At 39.2% G+C, this 22,766-nt stretch overlaps 1 protein-coding gene across 5 annotated transcripts; it reads right to left on the reverse strand.

Moving 5' to 3' along the window:
* Positions 1 to 467: 467 nt before the first annotated feature.
* LOC136441267 (phosphatidylinositol 4-phosphate 5-kinase-like protein 1) lies at positions 468 to 22,647 on the reverse strand. 5 transcript variants are annotated; one of them, XM_066437456.1, is made up of 12 exons: positions 22,568 to 22,647; positions 18,811 to 19,061; positions 10,846 to 11,013; positions 10,037 to 10,108; positions 9,301 to 9,461; positions 7,484 to 7,552; positions 7,093 to 7,183; positions 6,400 to 6,455; positions 5,856 to 5,895; positions 5,423 to 5,495; positions 3,661 to 3,820; positions 468 to 2,813 (listed from the first exon to the last, which is right to left on the reverse strand). In XM_066437456.1, the coding sequence occupies exons 2-12, from the start codon at positions 18,874 to 18,876 to the stop codon at positions 2,348 to 2,350; spliced, it is 1,422 nt and encodes a 473-aa protein (XP_066293553.1). In that variant the 5' UTR covers positions 18,877 to 19,061; positions 22,568 to 22,647; the 3' UTR covers positions 468 to 2,347. The 5 variants fall into 5 exon arrangements, with proteins under 5 accessions (XP_066293553.1, XP_066293552.1, XP_066293554.1 ...); XM_066437455.1 differs by having other exon boundaries at positions 9,301 to 9,464; XM_066437457.1 differs by lacking the exons at positions 18,811 to 19,061; positions 22,568 to 22,647 and adding an exon at positions 15,741 to 15,761 and having other exon boundaries at positions 9,301 to 9,464.
* Between the last annotated feature and the right edge of the window lie 119 nt (positions 22,648 to 22,766).

The following is a 22,766-nucleotide window of genomic DNA, read 5'->3' on the forward strand; positions in this document are numbered from 1 at the left end:
GAAAGGGAATAACAAATGAAGTTGGTTGTATCAACACTGTATGATGGATATGCACTAACAAGCACTGAGGTTTTATTTAAAACCTCCTTGCAAGCACTGTTACCTTTGAGAAAACTTTTTCAAATCTTAAGATGCTCTATCCTTCCTCATGTATAACTCAATGTGGTAGTCTTTGTATTCTGATGCCAAGCTGCTTATATAAAACTAAGTCTGATGCAAATTTGAGCTTTAGCATTTGATATCCATTTCAAAGCAATAAAAACTCCTAACTGATACGAGTAACTGTCTTTTACCTTCCTTCTCTACATGTTTCTTTGTCTATGTGTTCATACTGAATATGAGTAAACTTATAAAGATAAAGTATACATGTATATCCAGAGCAGCATTTTACATTATTAATAGACACATGCATTCATATGTAACGTTATATTAGTCTAATGTAGAGTAGAGTCATACAGGGGTGACTGGAAATCTTTAAACTTCAGTTTAATCTCAAATATTAAATAATTTAACCAAACCGTACAGTCAAACAACAGTGCCACAAGAAAATATCACATGACTGTGTTCACTCAGATCTTCAGCACTGATATTGCCATCATTCCAATTTCTCCATCTACACTCAACATTTAGCACTGAACTGGTGCAAGTGATACATGTAGTAGCATTAAAAATGCTTGTCATGGATGTGCGAGTTTCTGTTTAACTACTGGTGCAACTGTAACAGCACATGTATGCTTGTCAACTGAATGTTGGCTATCTATAGATAAAAGGAACAACTAAGAAATGGTCTCAAGTAAAATAAGCGTGGCAATTAAAAATTATTGCCATAGCGAAGGTGTCTGGATTGATCTTACTTCACTGTAAGGAAAGTACCAACGTAGCACTCTAGATCTTAGTTCTGCCATAATATTGTGCAAAACGCACTAAGAAATCAGAAAGGCATCTGCCAAGCAGATATAGAAAGGCACCATGTAACTCGAGGAGTTCCAAGCATATGTGGAAAGGCCGGAGTACACTCCCGTTGTAGTGTCTTTTTTCTCTGGCATTGTTGGATAGGTGGAGTGAGAAACTAGGCCGGAAGTTTAGAAAATCGGTTTGCTGGGGCTCCTATAATCGTTTTGGTTGTTATTCTAGCTCTGTAGGATGTGTTTTCGAGGAGCTACTGTTGTTTTTCCGACACCGCACCCCTCCCCGTAAGGCGTTCAGTGTAGACTGCCCAAGCGGTAACCCAAGTTATTTATCGTTCCGTTTAAAACTTTGCCTTTCTTTATATGCTTGGACCTCCTAAAGTTTTGGTTTTCAGAGGGGTTTTTTGGTGGGAGGCATGATGTTCAGCACGTTCTTGTGATAATAGGTTAACTGTGATGTGCAAACCCTTTTCAAAGCTAGAATACTAGATTCGGTGAACTCCCTGACACACTCCGGACAGTACGAAATCGGACACCACGTAAAAGTAGGTCATCTGTCATCGACAGCTGAGTGCCTGGATGCCAGACGTGCTAATGAGGTATCAAGTGAAAGGAGGGCATCCACAGAGTTGGCCGGACGGATTCCTGAAATTCCTGTGGAATTCTGGGAATTCTTGCAAATCGGGCGTAAGATATACTATTAAGCTCGCCCCTAAGGCTTCGCTAAAAACAAATTACATGAAAATATACACCATTTTCACAGACAGCACAAACTCCTTGACAGCACATCAGATTTGTCTTATATACACTCAGATATAAAATCATCTTCACAATACTCCAATGCCACACATATACGTATAAATCTACTGTACATATCTATGCAGGTTGAAGCATTGAAGGGAACATTACATATAAAATCTATGTATAAAAGAGTACATAATGTATAGTTCCAACTGTTGTACAAAATGGTACATTGGTGAAACTAGTTTGCAGACACATATTGCACCATATCTTAAGTGCAGAGGAGGATGCAATAAACATAAACCTTATTGCACAGTGTTCAACACATGAACAAGAATCACAAACGTTTATCGAAAAGTCACTGGGTCTGATTAAAACTCATTTTGATACATTTGTGGAAAATGTAAGACTTAGTCTCTATGGGTGCTAATTTTCCCCACAGGAAACTTCAACAATTTATAATACACACATAGTGTACAAAAACATCAGGGATGATATTGGATAGAGGCAACCATAGCCACTCCTTGAATAAATATATATATCACATCAGTACAAATACATTTTGTACAAGATACATGATCCTTGTGTACTTAAATATACAGACTGAGGTTTCCAAATGTCTAAGGCTGTTTGTGTGTTAATTTCCGACTTGATTTCACTGGAAGTTCCAGAAAGAGAATTCCTCTGAAATTTTACAACTATTCCGAATGTTCAGCCATGTACTTTCTAAACCTCTCAGCATATGCCTTAGGAGGTACGGTAGAAAATGACTGTCCAGGGAACCGAATCTTCTTCCACAAGTTCTCAAGCTTCTTCTTTAAGCTGTAGGTTACAAAGAAGTCAATGATACCCAGGAAGTATCTGTACTCTTCTCCATCCACGATGTGTAAGTTGTTTGGTGTGTTTAGGAGAAGTCTTCTGTTCAGACCAGGAATGTTTGCGATCATGTTGTATTTTGAGTCAGCTTCAGCTCCATGTCCCGTACTGGTGTGATGGACAGCTGGGTCTGTCTGAGGATCGTCAGAGTCTACCATACCGGGAAGCGAGCCCATGACGCCGTTAACCGGCAGGGTTGCTGCAGAATGGCTGATTTCCTCATGCAGGGTGCTACCAGTAGATTTTGCATGGTTGGCAGACTTTTCAGGGCTCCCGTGATGGAGTGATCTACATGAAAAAAGTATATAGAGGTTACATTTATATAAAGTCTATTACATATATATGATTGTACTCAATATCTAAAAGTAACCCAGAGTATAGAATTAGATGAGTTTAGTTTGCATAATAACTTGAAGGTGTGAATACTGCAACTTTATTGTGTGAAATTTTTGCCTTTGTTTTATGTTACCTGGTGTGTGTTTTTTCATACATCATACACCCTTCAGTTGGCAGGGTGCAAAATACTTTTTTGAGCCAGGTTGCCCATGTTGCAACCTAGGGCAAATGCTAGGTTGCACATCCAAATTTCAGGTTGCTCCAGCAACATTCTCCGATTTCATCAAATTAAGCTCGTATGTAGCATATAATACTACTAATATTTCAAAATATAACTTAGATAGTATTGTGTTCCCATTGACCTAACAACATCTTGTTTAGCCGAGGGCAGTGTGTTTTTGTCTTTTTTAGCTCAAATTCCATGATCTATGAAGGGTTTTGGATGGTTTAAAACGGAAAAGTGTTGATATCTTTGTTTCAATTGAAGATTTACCGAATTTTATGAGAGTGACACTGTGTTTTTGTGAGCTTCCAGGGCTCCGATTGAGATCTTTGGCTCAAAATATAAGGTTGCACACTGCGCTACCTGGGTTTGGAATTAACTTGCACCAACCAAAATATTGTTGCACTGTGCAACGTGCAACCAGGTATTTTGCACCCTGGTTGGTAAATTTTGTTCCCTAAAATTTTCAATTTGACCATTGCAAAGGACTTTCAGTGTAACATACAGAGCCTAAGTGTATAAATGCAGCCAACAAAAGAGTAATTTTTGCTTCAATAAACCACACATTTTACTTACTTGGTAACTCTCTGGACTAGGCTGGCAAGGTCTTGGCTGTTTTTCTCATCGTTGTGCAGTTCTGTGATCCCCACCAGTAAGCTGTAGTCCAGAACACCCAGCTCCTCTAACAGTTCCGTGTCAGCCTGCACCTGCTGCAAGAACCACGCCCTGTTGCTACCTGTCACACAGAACACTGGTGTGAGACTTCAGAGAACATCTGTGTGGTACCTGTCAACCAGTAAACTTTATAGTATCAAATGCCCCTTTCTCCATCACATTAACATACATGTAGTTCAATTGTTGAACACTTAATGGACCAAAAGATGATGACAAATTAAAGGAGTTAAAGCATGTCTGCAGTATTCATTTAATGATTTAAGCTACAAAATCCAAGCTTTTCAAAACCCTGGACAGTGCCTTCAATTTCAAGTATGATACATGTAAACAGCAATTCTATGCTTTTTCTACTGGTAACAGGTTGTAAGATACATGTATCTCTCTCTCTCTCTCTCTCTCTCTCTCTCTCTCTCTCTCTCTCTCTCTCTCTCTCCTCTCTCTCTCTCTCTCTCTCTCTCTCCCAGCTTAGTATAAACAGTTTTATTTCAAAGAGTTTGTAGATATTACTAAACTAACGGGGGGTGCCCAACCATCGGACGTTTTTTTACGCGCTGGAACTCACGGCGCTCCATTGCTGGTTGCCAGAGAGTGGTCAGGTTTTAATGAATGAATTTTGAACACATTCATCTAAAGACCATACTTGGACAAGAAATGTATTCATACTGTTCATGGGCCCTTCATGCTCCGCGTTACATGCGGAAGACGCTGTGAGACATTTTCACGAATGTACCTTCTGATTTAGTGCTACGCCAGATAGTGTGCCTAACTTAGTACGCTTTGGTAATTTTGCTCTCTTCGGAAGTTGGTGATGAAGTTAGGGAAATGTAAATAAGGCTTGAAGTCAGCTATATTCTAGCTTTCTTTTGACCGGAAAATTTTGACTGTGTGCACTTCTAACGTCATGCGAGAAGGGCTATATCTAGCGCATCCCAGCTCATGTTCCCACGGGAAATAGGCTACTACGCGGCCCGACGTACGTATTGAATGCGGCCCGACTTACGAAATCATTACGAAAAAACGACACCGCTTACATCAACAATACTCCGTCTACTTATTGGGAAACATCTTCGCCATCTCTGTATTCAGTTTCCTTTTCATAGACGGTACCAATCACATGTTAGAGCGTAACAAAACTGTGCGTTGAATCGTCCCGCCACCATCGCGGCCCAAAAAAATGGCGGGAAAACAACGTCGTCAGACGACAGCAATGTTTACGTTGTTTTTCTTTGGTCGGTTTTCTTCTCAACAAACACTTTAAGACCCAAATTTTTAGTGTTTTATGAAATTATTTTTCTTATGTGTATGATAGCTGTGTGACTTATGTATCTGCTTGGCACAGGTCGTACATTTAGGTGCCGGGCCGTCTAGCTACGCAGTGACCCTCTACTCAGCGTTGCCATCATTATTGTCAAAATACTACTTTTCGACAAAACAAGAAATGAATATGTACACATATGTTTTGAATGTAAATGACAATTATGTGCATGAACTTGGGTTATTTACCTTCCTTATCAGCATAGTCATTGGACACAAACACGGCGTACTTATGCAAAATAAGATCAGTAAAAAATCCGTGCGATGTTCGGGCGCGTGCGATGTTCGGGCGGCCCCCGTTAGTATATACAGTGGCTAAACTAATTGTTCGGTTACGTAATGTCCATACCTAGGTTGATCTTGTTGTCCCCAAAGTTGTTGTCTTTTAAGACTGTTATGATCTGACTGCCGTCCTTTTCTGGCTGTAATAGAAATAAGTAATTCCATCAACACTGCAGATAACTGGTGGCTACTGGTGGCTAATCTTCATATCAAGCACTATAGTTTTACAGTACATGTATCACGAGGTAAGGTTAATATTGACAGCAGCAGAAATAGGCTAGGCAGCAAACATCAGTTCCATGAGGACCCTCTGGGAACTGTATTGCTCTATCTTCTTGACTCAGTGCCAAAATAGCACTCAAAGACTTGTACAAGTCATAAAGAGAACCATCATCATAGCTCCTGGTTTCAGGCCTGAAATATATATTGAAGATTTGTTACGGGTAGGGCTCTAACCACAATGTTTATCATATTGAGAGGGAATGTAGGGAGGTATTTACCAAAACATATCTGCTTGCTTGACAGGCTTTGATGTCGTACCTGAAGGGAAGATGACGACATCATGATGTGTCATTCTATAATTCCATCTTGTATCAAAGGATTTCAATTTTCCATACACATGATGTAGTGAAATATTTATAATATAAAAAGTAGCAAAATATGGTGACTTGGGAAGTACAGTGCTGTCACAGTGGTCTACCTTGTCATATCAATCACAACAAAATATTAGTATCATTAGACTTATTAGTCTCTAAAGCCAAATTGACTAATGACATTCATTAATGACAGCATGATGTACATGTATTAGCCATGTCAATGATTCCTGCGTGTGGAAGACTCTACAAAAGTATCAAAATGCATTAGAGGATAATTCAGATTGAGTTGGAGCTTGTTTGCTTCACCAACCAATCTTTGATATTGAAAAGTTTATTAGTTTATGAGTATATGGTGCTGTTTTCTTAGCTCTTCAGCAACACAACCCTTTGACAGGGCTTACACAAAACTACCAAATTATGTCATATTGTACACAAACATTTTTCATACCGTTCCCGTATTCTTTCGTCTGGGTAGAAGATGCTCTGCATGACAATGAAGTAGAGCTGAAAGAAACAAAACTTTGTGAATTTCAAACTTCATCCAAACCAACAAACAAAACTTAGTCTTAAGTCTCCAATAGATAAATAAAACCAAGTCCTTACTTGGCACATTTGCCCATGGGGTTCAAGTAAAACAAAAATACCTTTTCATCAATTTCATGTCATAGATTAAAGATTTTTTTTGACGGCGAGTCGAAATTTTTGTCTATACCAACAAGCAAATTTTCGTCCAGGGACATGGGGATGGGTACTGGAGACAGGCCTGCTCATAACTCACAAGTCCTAACTCCAATTCCCTTAACACTGCCTGACTGTGGGTGATTTCTCTAGCTGGAAACATCTCTGTGAGATCTATTCTTATCTTTTATGAGTGACGACATTCTGAAATCGGTGACGACATTTCATATCTAGTGACGGCATTGTGTGGAACAAAGCACTTGCTAATGACCTTTAATAGAAGAGTTCCCTGCACCAAATTTGTTCAATTCACCAGGGAATAAAGCTCTTACCATTGACCTTCCAAACTAATGGGGCATTTCCGTGCCAGGGTCGGTGCAATAACCACTAGGGAATACACTATAGTTACTGATGACCTTCCACACTATTATATACATATCAGTAGCAACGTTCTCGTACTCACCCTTTTCTTGCCCTTGAGTTTGATGTTGTGCAGGCCCAGGAACTTGACCATCAGTGTGTGAGGGTACTTTTTGAAATGTTCTATGTAGGTCCTATTGGAAAATGTAAGAAACGACAGAAGATTGGTCTGATTCATAAGACTAGCACAGTGTAGATTTAATCTACTGGAAGCTCTTTAGAACAACATCAAACTTTACAATGATCGAGTACAATTCAGGTTGAAATGATAGTGCTTGTGAAATCCATTTTCTTCTGAAAGAAGACACATCACGACATACATTTGTAACTTATCCACGCACAGCTACCATAACACCACATTGTGTTGTAATAGAATCTTGAATGAGAGACATGTTTTCTGTGCGAAGATTTCATGATGGATACAATTTCCTCACCTGAGATGTTCCAGGAAGAAGTATGTCTCCTTTTTTGTCTGTGTCTTGATCATAAATCTCTTATCAGGACTGAAAGTGAAAATCAAATTGTTAGACAGCCACAAAAGGACATGCATATTACCTGATAGATGGCCCTTATACAAATATCAAAAAAGTTAATCTACTATACTAAGGAACTCAGCTATCATTTCTAACCAGTTTTCTAGAATCACATTGTACTCGGACTGCCTAAATATTTTCTGCCAACACTTAACCTGGCCAGCGTTATGGACACAAAACCATATAACTCGAGAAGTGTAAAATTCCAAGCATTTCTATCAATACAAATGACCTTTTACTTTGTCAAATTGTAAAGATTTGATTCACAATGTACACTATTAAGGTGGGGTACAGGCATGCGGCAGCACTTCTGGGGTGTCTTGAAAATACTATATAGTGTTACTTGTGGCTCTTGATTTTTTTCTCCAAGTACCTCTGTGCAAGACAATAATTTATGCAAATTTTTATGACGTCATGGTGACGTCATCAACAATTACAGGGCCACGCCCCTTTTTACAAAAGTGGGTTTTCCTCGCTAACGATCCAATGTACAAAGCTAAAATTTTAGGGACAGATGCATAATAGTGCCATTGGTCAATACACGGGCTCCTTTTTTGATATCTTTCTAGATTAATTTTTGGTAATTTTTTTTTCAATAATTTTATGAGAACCTCCTTCTGTGGGCCCTCACACATTATCAAAGTATCAAAATGCTTATGCCACCCGTGAGAGGCAAGATCAGGTGGTAAACCTCAGAACAGCATTTCTTTTTCTGCCCTATCATATACAGTTTTGTCAAACTTTTGCTCTTAAAATCATGCTGTAGAGGTAGTATTAATAAAATTGGCATTTAGTAATCGTAAAATGACCCCAAATCGCCATTATTTGCTTTTTTCCCAATCATGCAAACACTAACAGTGACATACGGGTCAATAACCTCTGCAAACTCACTATCTGACAGTCAGAGCAGTGTTTACAGCCAGGCCAGAGAATCCGGCTTTCCATAGGGAGGGAGGGAATAGCCAAAATGGAGGCCCCTGATTGGTCAGGCTGTTCCAAAAGGTATCGGCACCCAGCCAGGACGTTGGAAACTGCAACTTTGCCCTTGAAGTTTGCGGTAAACTGATAACCTATGTAAGAAAATGATGCCAGATAAAGAAAATAGACCTATACATCTAACAAATCAGATGGTTATTTTGTCTAAATATTTTTGTTGAAAATGTGCTGCCGCATGCCTGTATTCCACCTTAATGATGCCTTCAATGTTCATGACAGACAGATATATAACCCTGGTACTAGAAGGGCTACATAGTTATCTAGGTTAATCGAGAGATATACAGCCATCTTTGTTAATCTCTGGCATTACAAAATGTATCTAGTCCCATTATAAAGGTTTTATGTGTATTAAGCAAATCATCTTTGACCTACATGTATCTGATGTAATCTAAAATTCATTATGTTGGGCTAATGATTTATCAACTCTCTGTATTCATTTTTCTGTACATCAATATCATTTTCCCAAAGGTAACCAGGAGTTAACCATTATCAACAAACTTGCCCTTTAATCTGAACTATACATATTCACTGATGTTTGTCAAAAGGCATCTGCTTTGTTGGGTTTTCCCTTCGATTTTAGCTGGAGAGACCATCGTTTGAAGATTTCTTTCTCAAAATGCCTGAGAGACCTCAGAACAATGGACTTTTCCCTGCTGCCTAACTCTGTAACCAATAGAGATTTGGGTGCCAAACGGCTACTTCAGTGCTAAAGGTTGACTCACGTCAGAAAGAAGTCCTGGCCACTTTTGGAGTTGCTGATGAACTCCAGGTATCGTCTGTTGGCCATGGGTGTGACAGAGTTGAGGTATTCCTCCTCGGAGATGTTGATAATGTTGCGAAGAGTGGCGAAAACCTCCCCTGCATATGTGGCAAACTCAAAAGACTGCTGCAAAACAAAACATTAATGTACTATTATGTAGCTTTTTTAGTTTTTGAACTGACAAACAATTTAAATTTTCAAAAAAGGTTTGTAAGAGGTAATGTCAATCATTGAATAATCTTCTGACTTTCTAGCTATTTCTTACGAAAGAAAACATTTGCAATGTTGATATCTACAATAAATCATCTGCTGATGCATGGCGACTGTAGACATCTCTCTTTTTGGGTTGTTCTATTTTTGGCACAGGACCTCTTGTTGGTTCTGAACTTCTGATGACCCTTAGCCCTCTAAAATGTGTTGAAGATATCTATCTATCTACAGGACTAATCATATCAATAACATGTTCACAGGGTAGAAAATCTGTCTCCATAGCAACCATCACTGTGTGTAGTAACCGAGTCCCTGTCTCCTAGGAGACCAAGGTGATAACTGTTTCTGCCTCAGGTAACATGTAATTTCATATAAAACGGTGCATTAAAAAGACAATATGCCAAGAAACCTAACAGGAATGATATCATATGTTGCCAGTAAGACCCTTCAATCAAGATGAAACTACCCTTAACACTGTTATGTCTTACCTGGGACTTCTTGTCCAGTGTCTCATTGTGTCTCTTGCTCCTTATGTCCTCATAGTCATCTTTCGTCAGCTCCTATTTATCAACAAATTGATAATTGATTAACAAATCAATCATTCAACAACAAACAAACAGTCATGCACACATCCAACAAATGTACAGCCTATGTTTACTGCCAACACCTCAAATCCCCCCAAAACTAACTTTTTTGTGGTAAAGATCTAGGTACAGAATAATTTCATCTGGTTGAATAATCACTGGATAACAATGTTCTTCATTCACAACCAAGGCATTCAATTAAAGCCGACAATTTGGTGTCTATCACCTTCCTCATGGCAATTCTGACTGGTCAATGTTATCCAATCTACAGGCAGTTTCTGATTTGTACATGTCTGAAGGAAGAGCTAGCATTCTCACCCCAAAACCATGGTTTCATACGCTGGCATACACGTATGAAACCGATGTATGAAACGCCGATTTTTGACCCTGAGTGCTACCTGTGAAGGAACCACAGAGGCAGGAGACAACATAATTATAGCCTCGAAATACCAACTGCAGGTTAGTAAAATTGGATTTGTACAGGTACTTTGAATTCTGATGTCTAACCTGCACACAGGTCCAAAGTAGCATGATCCTGTTATACAGTAGTTTGCAGGATTTAATATCCACAGTACAAGGCCCAAGAACTGAAAAGGGATTAAGCAAATGAGTTGTGTAGGTAAAATGTCTGGTGCAGGATATTTGGAATGTTACCTACATGTATTGCACCTTTTCAAGTGTAAGTTGAAAAACCATTTCGAGCCCTGTCTTACCTCTATGGGTTTCATGTGCGTCCTGTCTGCTAAGGCCTTCTCCAGTCCGATCCTGACACAGTTGGTCAGCGTCCATCGTCTGTGATCGGACATGATCTCCACCATGCCCCGCCGCTTCCACCGTAGCCACAGCACACTGATCTTCTTATCCGACCTCTTCCTCGACGTCTGAGCACACAAGCAGAAACAAATGTCAAACATAATCAGTTACTAAATGTAACATGTACCTTTTGAAGTCATCTGCTAGTTTACTATTTACGTACAGTGTCAGTACGTGTTCTGGACTCGATCACACAAAAGAACACACATGTACACTGACATCTCTATTTCTAGTAAGCAACGCCTACACAGTCATCTTGAAGTCATCTGCTAGTTTACTATTTACGTACAGTGTCAGTACGTATACTGGACTCAATCACACAAAGGGACACACATGTACACTGACAACTCTATTTCTAGTTAGCAACACCTACACATACATGTATCAGCATAGTCCCAATTATCCAGTACCCTTTGAAGTAAGTGTTTTTTACTATTTATGAACAGTGTCAATAATTGATTCAATCATACCAAAGAACATGTAAATATGTACACTGACATTAGTCCATTTTTAGTTACCAACACCTACACATAGTTACAGTACCCTTTGAAGCCATCTAGATCTGCTATTTACGTTAGCAACACCTACAAATAGTATAGACTATTTTAATATTTACGTTCAGTACTTGATCCAATCATACGAAACAACATACACGTACCATGAGAGGTCCATCTTTAGCTAGTAACACCTACAAGTCATTAGAATGATCCTGATTCTCTGTTTGAAGAGTTAAGTGAATAGACCACAGTGACAGCAGCAGAATGGTCAGTGTGCACAGTATCCACGGTAACCAGTACACATGTACACCTACATGTATGGTCAGTCTGACATGTGGGTGGGTGGGACTGTCTAAAGTACAGTCATGGAACTGCAGTTTTTTTAAAGATTGTGAAATAAAATATAAATACAGTAACTGTTGTATGAAAGCAATTTTACAATAAAATATAAATACAGTAACTGTTGTATGAAAGCAATTTTACAAGATGAGCCCTGAAAATACATTACCTTGTCTGTAATTTCTATGTGTAGATGCATAATGGTTACCATGACATAATTATAATAAACTGGGTCAGTAAAATAGCGCAGTACATGTTTGTCTTACCATTTTAAGATCTTGAATATCACTAAAAAGTCTTTTCCAGCTCTTACAGACAATTCTGTAATTCAATTTCATTATTTTTATCTAACTTCAAGTATTTGAGCAGACTTCAAGACATTGAAAACACATTTGTTTTATCAGATTTCTGAAGCGTTTTCCCAACACCCTAAGGCCTTATATGTGTGTTTATATGGTTACCAATGGTAACCACAATACATGTGAAAGGAACAAAACCAGCAGCAGACCATGCAAATCAGTGCATGATCACATTATCTATGATGAACCTGAAACAGGCAGACATAGAAATAACCTTGTGGTTTTTAGAAGTTGTCTGCAGAGAAAAACATGTACATTTACTGTTGCTGTCATAAGTCTGATTGTGCATAGCGACATTTCTGCAATCAACCATGTGGCTTACAGGATAGCACAAATCTGTACGTACCTTTGAGACATTTAATAACACAATGCCATTTCCCAATAAATGTCTGTAACTGGAGCAAGAATCCCACTGCTTTGAGGTGTAATATAACACCACTCCAACCTGACACTGTGGTGCATCAGGTGATTAGCCTCGTGTATTCTCCCTTCTACAGCACAAATACAAATGGGCTCAGCTAAATTACTCATCTGTTTGCAGGCTTGTTCCCAAAACAATTCATGTTAGGGCCTCTTTACACCTACGACATTTTAGAGTCGTGCGATCATCGTCGTGGGCGACGTCGCCGGCGACGGTATTTTTTGACCGTCTAAAGACGATCAAAACAATCGTACGACGGCAATAAACGGGAAATCCTCGAAATGTCGTGCGACCACCTCGGACCCAGTCGCACGACGTTCAGCGGGGGGGCCTGTGGCTGTGTTTTTCTCGTCTAAAGAAGAATCGTCGCCGGCGACGGAAGTGGGTGATATGCTAATAAGCCTACAGCGTGCTGTTTCCTGTCCGGGAAGGAAAGTTTCTATCGTTTTCTTTGTAAATATGCATGCATTTAGCAATGGAAACATATTTTTCTCATCTGAAACCGGTTATTCCGGCGCGACGCCCTGCTACCAGTGGCTACTTCTCTAGTATGCCCCTATTCCACGATCCCCGGGACATCCCCGGCGGCGGCCACGAACTCGGGTTAAATCCCGTCCGTCTCTGTACCAGCCTCAATTAATCTCTTTCTTTGTTGAGCACCGTTCTCAACGTCTCATCTGCAGGGCAACAGTTGTTGCAAAGTCAGTAAAAGCTTCATCTTTTGACGAAAACAAGCGGTCCCCCCCGCCATTTTGAATTTGAGCGCAAGAGTTCACTTTGAGTCACACGCGAACATCAATGGAATTCTGTGCCGCGGGGGTCCCATGATATTTCCTGACCGTGTGTCTAAAGAAAACCGTCGCCTACGACGATGATCGTACGACCTTATAACATTGTAGGTCTAAAGTGCGCCTTAGACAAACTAAAATCTGTAAAAAGACTCTGAAAGAGCCATTCAAAAAAAATTGTTGGCAGATTAGATTAAGTGAAACATGCTACTCAATTCTATACACATATTGTACAAATCACTGTAGCATCTAAGCTACATGAATATTTATGATCGTCTTATCCTACATACTTGATAGTTCTGCCATATCCTTAGTTATGATAGTTTTTTAGTTTTGTCTATTTTTAGTTTATTCTGAAATCAATATCTATTTCTTAAGTGTCATAATGATAACCTGTGCCTGACTGTTTTCCAATATGATATTGAACTACAGGCTTGCTACATGTAGTAAAACGCTGTCTGCATCTACATGTATATTCCATTGACATGCAGGTCCAAGGACACCATTATCGACTCAGAAACTAGACAACCTGACCACAGTCATGGCGAACAAAACCAAGCGGAAGTAAGTTATAATATAAGTGCAAGGGCTGACCAGACTCCCACCCTATGGACTGTTGGATAATGAGGTCCAGTTAATTAATCTGGGCTGGCCACAGCTTGATAGACAGGTTGGGTCAGTGGGGTAATCATGATATTCCAGGGGGGTTAATTATTATGTCCCCAGGGACAGTTACTGTTAAACAAGAACTGTTGCTAAGCAGTGCATAACAACATGATTTCTCCGTACTTATACATGTAGATTATAGCCATGCTTGCTTATATGTGTTGTACAGTGACGCCACAAGTATATGATCACAAATTAGACCTTTTGTTTGGCCGTCAGTTTGGAATTCATTATGTACTTCTGAATTAACTGAAAATTGACTCAGACTGGGTTATTTGTGAGCAGAAGGTAGGACTGCAAAATGGGACAGACAGGAAAATAAAATGTAATTATTAGTTATGACTATATACAATACCTTTGTAGCTCACCAATTCAAATAATGATAGCATATATGGAAACTTATATAACAATTCTAGGAAACAAATCTTCTATACAAAAGACTACTATATACCTTGTAGTTGTACAGTCTTTGGTCATTGAGCTTCTCCGTTAAATCTTACATCTGCTTGGAGATTTTAACTGGGTACCACATTAAGACCTCAGGCACATTTCCATGATGGTTTATTGCCAAGCTAAATGTCAGGAGCAATGGTTGGAATTTAAATGGCTTTTTTCTGTGGAAATGTGATGTTGCTATATAACCAAATGTCCTGTTAGAGTTATGTGGCATGGACTATTTCATCCCTGATGAGGCAAAGTGAGTTTTCTAGGAGCGCCGGCCTTACTTTTTTGGGGAGAGAGCTGATCATGATTCATGATTGTCAACATGGGCCAGGATTTCTAATGCCAGGATAGGTCGTTTCTCTGTGATCAATCTCAGTAATGCCCCCATTCCACTTGACAGCGATCATGCTACAATCTCGCTGCAAGCTAATCCTTGAGTTCATAATTGGAATACTATGCAAAATGTAAAAGTATGACTGAAAAGACAACAAAACACACAAAGCATAAAAACGTTTGTTTTTCATTCTTCTACTAGTATGAAATTTGTTGAGTGATACGTAAAATTTGACATGATAGTAACTGTTGTAGTCTCTGAGAGCAGCAGAATTGATCATATCAAACTTTTACATATTCAATACCGGTAGTCTAACAAAGCACTGCAAAATGAGTACAAACAAAGGTCATGGAACAAGCTGCATCAGAAACTGATGATTCTTATCATTAACTGAAAACCATTTGGTTGCTTTGAATGACATCACAGGGCAGAGATATGGTGGCATGACTGTACATTAAGTTAAGTGCATATAATACCTCTCACCCTAACAACATCAGGGAAAGAAATGTGTTCCTTTTTAATATCCCTTAAAACATACAACATGTATTGGAGGCTTAAAGGTCAACTATGAACAGTTTTGGTCTCTTCTTTGGAAGCTATGGAGATGAGAGTCATGGACATGGTCGTCCATCTTTGACACTTAAGTTAAAGAAGACAATTGAGGAGGATGTTGGACTTCAGGATGATGAACTTCTCTGTCATGCTCGACAGGGACTTTTGGAGACACTGCCACTGGTGTCGCCTCACAGAGGATGAACTGAACTGAACTTTGGTTTTCTTTTGTTCATCAAAACATGAAATCTAATAAAGAAATTGCTGCACAGAACTAGCACAAGCCAACATCTAATTTTCTGTTCCTCTATGATCAATGCGCAACCGATCTGTTTGAAGTAAATCCCCCGACACAAAGAGAGAAATGATTTCCCTCGGAATTCCTTTGCACTTACCGGCATCTTGATTGGATGCTTTCCCGCGTATTTCCACCGACTTCGAGATCAAGCGACTGACAAGCTCCCGTCCCGATTCCAGAGTAATCAACCGAACGTAATCCAGTCAATGCTTCCAGCGCTCTGTCATAAGTAAGTCAGACTGATCTGCCGAACGTTTTATAGCGCTCTCTCGGGGATGACTTTCACTCTTACCATACATAATGCATGGACAGAAAAGGTCAGCAGGCACCAGGGCTTTGATTTCAGCACACAAAGCTCTGTGAAATATTCACCACAGAGGACGCCGTGCGCATTCACACAAATCTCTCTGGACAGGCATACGTTATGTATACAGAGACATGTGGAGGCTTATTCTCGTTTCCCTACCATTTCAAAAGAAATCGATATACACAACAGGGTTGTGCCACAAAATAAACACACAAAGCTCTGTGAAATATTCACCACAGAGAACGCCGTGCACATTCACACAAATCTCTCTGGACGGGCATACGTTATGTATACAGAGACATGTGGAGCCTTCTTCTCCTTTCCCTACCATTTCAAAATACTGAAAGAAATTGATATACACAGTAGGTTTGTGCCACAAAATAGACGGCAGTATTACTTGTGGAACTATCTGTATTTCTATAGCTGGTATATAACCGCCATACATTTCCCATGCAAAACCACTGCTCGTTGATTCAAGGAGAAAATTAAGACACCAGTCAGCCAATATTCTCACAAAATCAAACTTGGAGATGACAGTAACAGCTAGTAAAGATTGTACTAAAACCATTTACTCTAGGACAATCACATGGAAAAAAAGTATACTAGTATTCAAGATGATTTTAGTGTGAACTAGTGCCATATATTAGATCTAGAATATTTTCTTTCAGCTACGTAACATTGTATCTTAAGTCAAGATCCACGAAGATAAATCAAACGTTACCTTAACATAACAGTGTCAAAGACAACAAAAAAAGTAATTCAATTCAATTTCAAACTTGATGAGAAAGACATTATTAGACAGTATGTGAGAACATAATCTATCAGTTTTAGTATCACATTGTACTTTAAGAGCTAGCCATTTTGCACAGTGACCGATGTTTGTACGTGACCACGTTGATATCTGAGCCATCCTTAATAATGCATTAGTGACCTTTAAGCCATAGGAGACCAGCGCATGTCATCACACGCAAGACCTTACGTACATTTGTACATTATCAGGCAGGTAATCAGTCCCAAAGTCTGATGAATCAACCTTAGGTCATGTCAAGATCTCTTATAGCTAACTAGGTCGGTGTACAATGTATTGTGAAATATTCTCTGGCCATCTGATACTTTTACAAAGGGAATATTTGATACAATACACAAATGGCTATTTACGTTACAATGTAGTAATGGAAACTTGATACAATAAATGCACATGTCAAATTGATTTGTGTGCATTTTTAAAGAAATAGGTGCCATTTTGTACACTTCGAAATGTACAACCACTATAACAGCTTTTACATTGTACTCTATCTCTCCACCTTCATTGCTTGCAGATTATTACCCACAAATGCCAAACAATGTCATAACAATTTTTTCCACATGAAAGAAGAAACTGTTGGTAGACTTCAGGCAATTATTGAAGAGAATTGATCTAAAGATGCATGGTTGTATGATATTTCATTCTAATCGTAGATAATAATAGTTATCAAGTCTGGGACCTCTGCACCAATTGCCATTAAAATGAAATAACAACCCACAGATATATGAATATGATATCTGTCTGGGGAAATGACGGTCCCCAGGGACCACTTAGCGTAATCTCTTTTACAAGCGTCTGTGACACAGCAATACAGAAGAATACATGTATTCAGGGATGGCACAACAATTTGATGCATTAAAAAAACAGCCTGTCAAAATTGGAAGCTGGCAAGGCATGCAAAATTGCAATCTTTTCTACGACAACCGATGACATACTTAGTTAGATAAGAGCAGGGAATTTTATCATGCGGCAGAATTTTGAATATTTTTGGTGTGGCTTGAACAAGGTACATTATTAAAAGGCTGACCGACATTTACATTCAAAGTTTTCTTTATAAATTATCTATCGATGACAGTAAGTTAAGATTTTATAGGAATGTTAAAACACAATACTCAATGGAAAAATATCTTTCCAACAAAGATTTTGAACAACGGTCAGCTGTGTGTAAGATACGAATAAGCGCACATCCACTAGAAATAGAAAAGGGTAGATATAAAAAGCTGCCCGCTCACGAGAGAATGTGTAAGTTTTGTACAATGAACGCAGTGGAAAATGAAATACATTTCATTTGCCAATGCCCTCTATATGAGGCCGAAAGAAACGATTTATATAAAACAGCTTCCGTTAATTCTCCTAGCTTTTACCATTTGAATAGCTTACAAAAATCCATATCACTACTAAAATCAACAAACCCACTTACGATGAAAAATGTGGGTCTCTTCATTTTCCACTGCCTTCAAAAAAGAAGTCAAACCCAACCATAGTCAACCTTAGTTAACTTAGAACTTTGACAGTAGTCTAGATAACTATTTTTGATTCCCATGTATTCCCATGTACTTGTTTGTCTGCAATTAGCCTTCGGGCATGAACTTGCAATAAAGTTATTTATTAAAACTGTAATAAAAGTTGCAAAGAAAACAACTAATTTGTTATCAAAATTCATGCTGGCAACATGCTAGTAAAGAATTTGATACTTAATATTAAGCCCTTGAGACATGACATGTTCTTTGTCAGATTATATGTTCTTTGTCAGATTTTCCACAATATCTAATCCACGAAAGCTACATGACCTACATGTACAGAAAGGTTTTCTTATGATGAGCACATCTCACTCAGTCCAGAGGGTAAGTAGATTATACATCTAGATAAGGCTAAAATCTCCCTATGGCTACATTTTTGTAAGTACCCATCGGCTGATGCAGACATTAGGTGGAACATCTGAACAACATTTGACTGTACTTGGGGAATAGACTGTAGCAAATGCTCGTACCAGTAGTTGCTTTAATTGAACGTAAGAGGATTCTAACTAAACGGTGAAACGTTTCATACACTCACCTGCTTTGCTACAGGCGTCAGTTCCTCCTCCGTCTCGGCCATGTCACTGTCGTTTTTCCTCTCCATGTTAGTGCTTTCTACAGAACCGCAGCGCTATATATAATTCGGCAGAGAGGAAGTTCAAAGGGGCTCGTCCATTTTTCCTGGGAAGACTGCGGAGCACCCGGCTAGGTCGGCATGCTTGACTTGTTGACAATAGCTGCGTGTCTACTGGATACAACAATGTTTGGGCTCGAGCACGAATAACACACCTGCAAAACAAACATGCTCAATGAGGTTAGGTCAGTATCAAATAATCACAACACAAAACTGTGCACGCAAAACACTGATAAGGGAAGCACTGTTATCAGCAAATCACATCGAAATATCTGTACCTATACTAGTACTATGACAGTGGTGAGATGAAGTTACAACACTGGTTGACTGACGTACATGAAAAGATGCCCCCTTCAGGCTTTTACATCCATTACCTTTCGAGCACTTCAACAATTTATACCCAGGGCTCAAAATGCATTAGGTTTGGCCACACAGCAGATATAGTGTTTCTCTTATAAACATGCAGGACGCAGGGCCTGTATATAAAGACATATGTACACCCAGTGGCTTTATATGTCACTTACACATATAACATAAAGACATATTTACACCCAGTGGCTTTGTATCGTCACTTATAGTACCATATGGCAGAAGTCCAAGTGGCATATGGTCTTTCAAGGTATACATGATACGCCATATATTATGTATGTGGGTGGGCCTTTTAAGGTATAGAGTTATATAGCTGTGGCTGATCTGTAAAGTTCAAGGTATCTAAACTCAGGCCTTATAAGGGAGGTAGTACAGCCGTGGCCTTTCTGGTTAAATGTAGTCTGTGATAGATGGGTCTGGTTGTAAGGGACTCAAAGCTGTGTGCTCAGGACCTTTCCATGGACTCCTGGAGTGATACCAGAGGACCATGGCTATACTCTCCAAGCAGAGGTTGGTGGGGGAGATCGTCACCGTTTTATCATATGCCCCGTTTTTTTGTCCGTTGGTGGGGCGAGCGGACATATATAGGCATCAAAATCAAAGGCAGGGGAAACGGTTTTACCTCCTATTGCAGCATTCAATACACTTGAGATACATGATTAAGAAATCTCTCCCATATCAATATGCTTGAGGCAGTTATACCAAACCTACACTTCAAGCTTCCTTTACTTACTGTCCCAAAAGATGAATGTGATATTAACATTCAATGAATATCCAGAGAGAAATGTGACGCAGGCATCATCAGACTAAAAAAAATCTGCACTTAGTGTAATGGCTGAGGCTGCATTACAGTGCTGTATATATCTGCCAGGATTCCGACCATTATTCCTGATGCAGCAGTCTATAATCTAATTTCACATGCACTCTGACAGGTATAAAGGGACTGCTGATCCAATCATTCATCCTGATTTGTATGAGATACATGAAAGTGGGTGGTTCTGAAGCACACTGCAGGGAAAACCTGTCTATACTGCCAGACATTTCAGATCCAGTAAAATCTGATATCATATGGTCAGTCCTTGCACTAAAGCTCCCTTTGGGAAATACGTATTGTAATACATAGTAGGCCAATATCAGATTTTGTGGAATGAAAATAATTATTATTTCCAATGATTTCAGTAGTTTGGGTACCATGGTTGTATTGGTAACATTACATGTGTAACGTATATTGGGTAATCACTAATATTGCAGTAGACATAAACAAATCAGGATTTTTCTACGTAGGTTTTTAGTATAACAATCCTTGTGAAGTCACATTATCTAATGGTTATATTCATCAGAATCTCCCATGTTTTTCTAACTTATAGGAAATCGGGAAAGAGGGCACAATTGAGCCTCCCTTTCATCCAAACATCTTCCTGCGGCAATCCTGCCCATTTGATTTTACAGCTTTCATTTTTGCCAGTTCAAAGAAGTTGTTAGAAGGATTTTACGTCTGGCATATCTTCCATCACTACCTCCTATCTCCCAGCGCGCCTGCCTAAGGAAGTAAATTGCAAAGACATCTTACTTTGAAGATATAAGTACGACGTGTCTGTGGCGGCTGATAAGATGTCTTTATCAGAAGATCTGGCGCCTTCTTAATTCCTAAGGAAGTGTGGAGGCTTGTCGATCAATACTTGAGGAACTGATTCGGGAATTCCACACCATTCCTGACTGGAATATCCAGACTACATAATTAGCTGTCTATAATCTGACTTCCTTTCTAACAATTTAGTATCAAGGGAGCAATTGATGTCTTTAACATTCTAAGAAAGATGCCGCTGTTTTCTGACAGCTTGCAAGAACTGATGGGAAAAGGAAAGAATAGGGAACAGTGCATGATGAACAAGAGTTCCGCGACCTCATATCTCCATGAACAATTCTATTTATGCAAATGACATACACATCTATATAATATATGCTTAATCATAAACACCTTTATCTTACTTACACATGTTGCAATATTGACAGTCCTACAATTTTCCAATTTGATGAATTCCTGTGTTTTTGCATTAATTATGCAAATGAGGAATTTATTTGCATAACTGGTACCTGTTGATGCTCAACTTTCCATAAACTACATATGTTACATGTATTTGAGTCTTATAATGGAAAACACTGCAAATATAGATTTTCCTCATTAGCTATGCAAATTAAGTCCCAATTAGCATAATTTGCACTTCATTATGTGAATCTCTGTCTAAGCTACCTGCATACTAAATATCACGGATATCCGTCGTTCCTTTGTTCAGTTATTCTCCTTAGAAGGTTTTCAGGATGACGCCCCTGCAGTTCCAGAGCAAGCTGCTAGGGGGCCCAAACCTACACTACTTTTTCATTACGTCACAAGCTATCTGCCACCCAAAAATCAAGACCACAGCACGTCCAGGTCAAAAGATACAAAAATTGAAGTTCTGCTGCAGTACCAAGGTCACATACCAGGGGGCCCAAAATTGACCCTGACCTTGGGCTTCACAACACCCGCCCACATACCAAATATCATTGTAATCCATCGAGAGGTTCTTGAGTTATGCTGACTACAAGAGTCCGGAAACACAACACAAACACACACACACACAGACACGCCAAAAACAATATCTCCATTTTTCATGGAATAAAAATTACAGTATCCAATATCAAAACATTAAAATATGGAGCCTAGATTTATGGAAGTAACGTTACGAGAAAACGAGGAGGCAATTTTATGTTCAAGTCATGCGGTTCTTTTTCTGTCTTTTGATTATTCTGTCGTCTGCTTCATTGAAATGATAATTATTTTGACATCCCCCTGATGAAATTTTTGGTCTCAACACTGCCCCCCTCCCCACCACCAATTTTTGAACACCATATTCTACAAATTTCCTGGTTCCTTTTTTCCGAAATTTTCATCGACGCCTTTGGCACAGTACCTCGGTAAAATAACGGTACCCGGATATAGAATACACAATCTAACAACTGTTACATTTCACAATACAGATGAGAATGTGAAAAGGTACGGGCTAACCGCTTGTTTGATGTTCAACACATGTCAAACCATGGGGTGTCCCATCTTTGGTGAAACTGACTTCAGTACAACAACGCGGCTTTTGACGAAAACAGCGGGAATTTAGAAACATAACACAAAAACTCCCGTCTATTCTGGCAAGGCGACGGGTCGGATAACTTAAGAACATCATAGTCTACACTTCCCTGCAGTTATTTGAGGCGATCTTGAAGTAAATCGGTGAAAAAAGAAGGAACTCTCACTCACCGTGCGATTCCGCCCAGTTCACTTTTTGCCGCGAGCGTCTTTAATTACATGACGTCACTGGCGTAGGGTAACCACGGTAAACAGACCTGTCCACTTTTATTAGGGGAGAATTTATTTTGTACAAAGAAAACGGAATTATAAAGCAAATATAGAGCTTTACAGTTTAAGCTATTATGAATGAAAGTATGTAATAGTTGCT

The sequence above is a fragment of the Branchiostoma lanceolatum genome, chromosome 9 (assembly GCF_035083965.1).
Source record: "Branchiostoma lanceolatum isolate klBraLanc5 chromosome 9, klBraLanc5.hap2, whole genome shotgun sequence".
NCBI lineage: Eukaryota > Metazoa > Chordata > Leptocardii > Amphioxiformes > Branchiostomatidae > Branchiostoma > Branchiostoma lanceolatum.

Bases quoted from the DNA above. Each gene is read 5' to 3' on its own strand.
- LOC136441267 (XM_066437455.1), bottom strand. From the start codon at position 18,876: ATGGAGAGGAAAAACGACAGTGACATGGCCGAGACGGAGGAGGAACTG. The intron at 11,014-18,810 runs GTGAGTGTATGA...TTGTGTGCTCAG, and splicing joins TGACGCCTGTAGCAAAGCAG to ACGTCGAGGAAGAGGTCGGA. The intron at 10,109-10,845 runs GTAAGACAGGGC...GTTGATAAATAG, and splicing joins CGCACATGAAACCCATAGAG to GAGCTGACGAAAGATGACTA.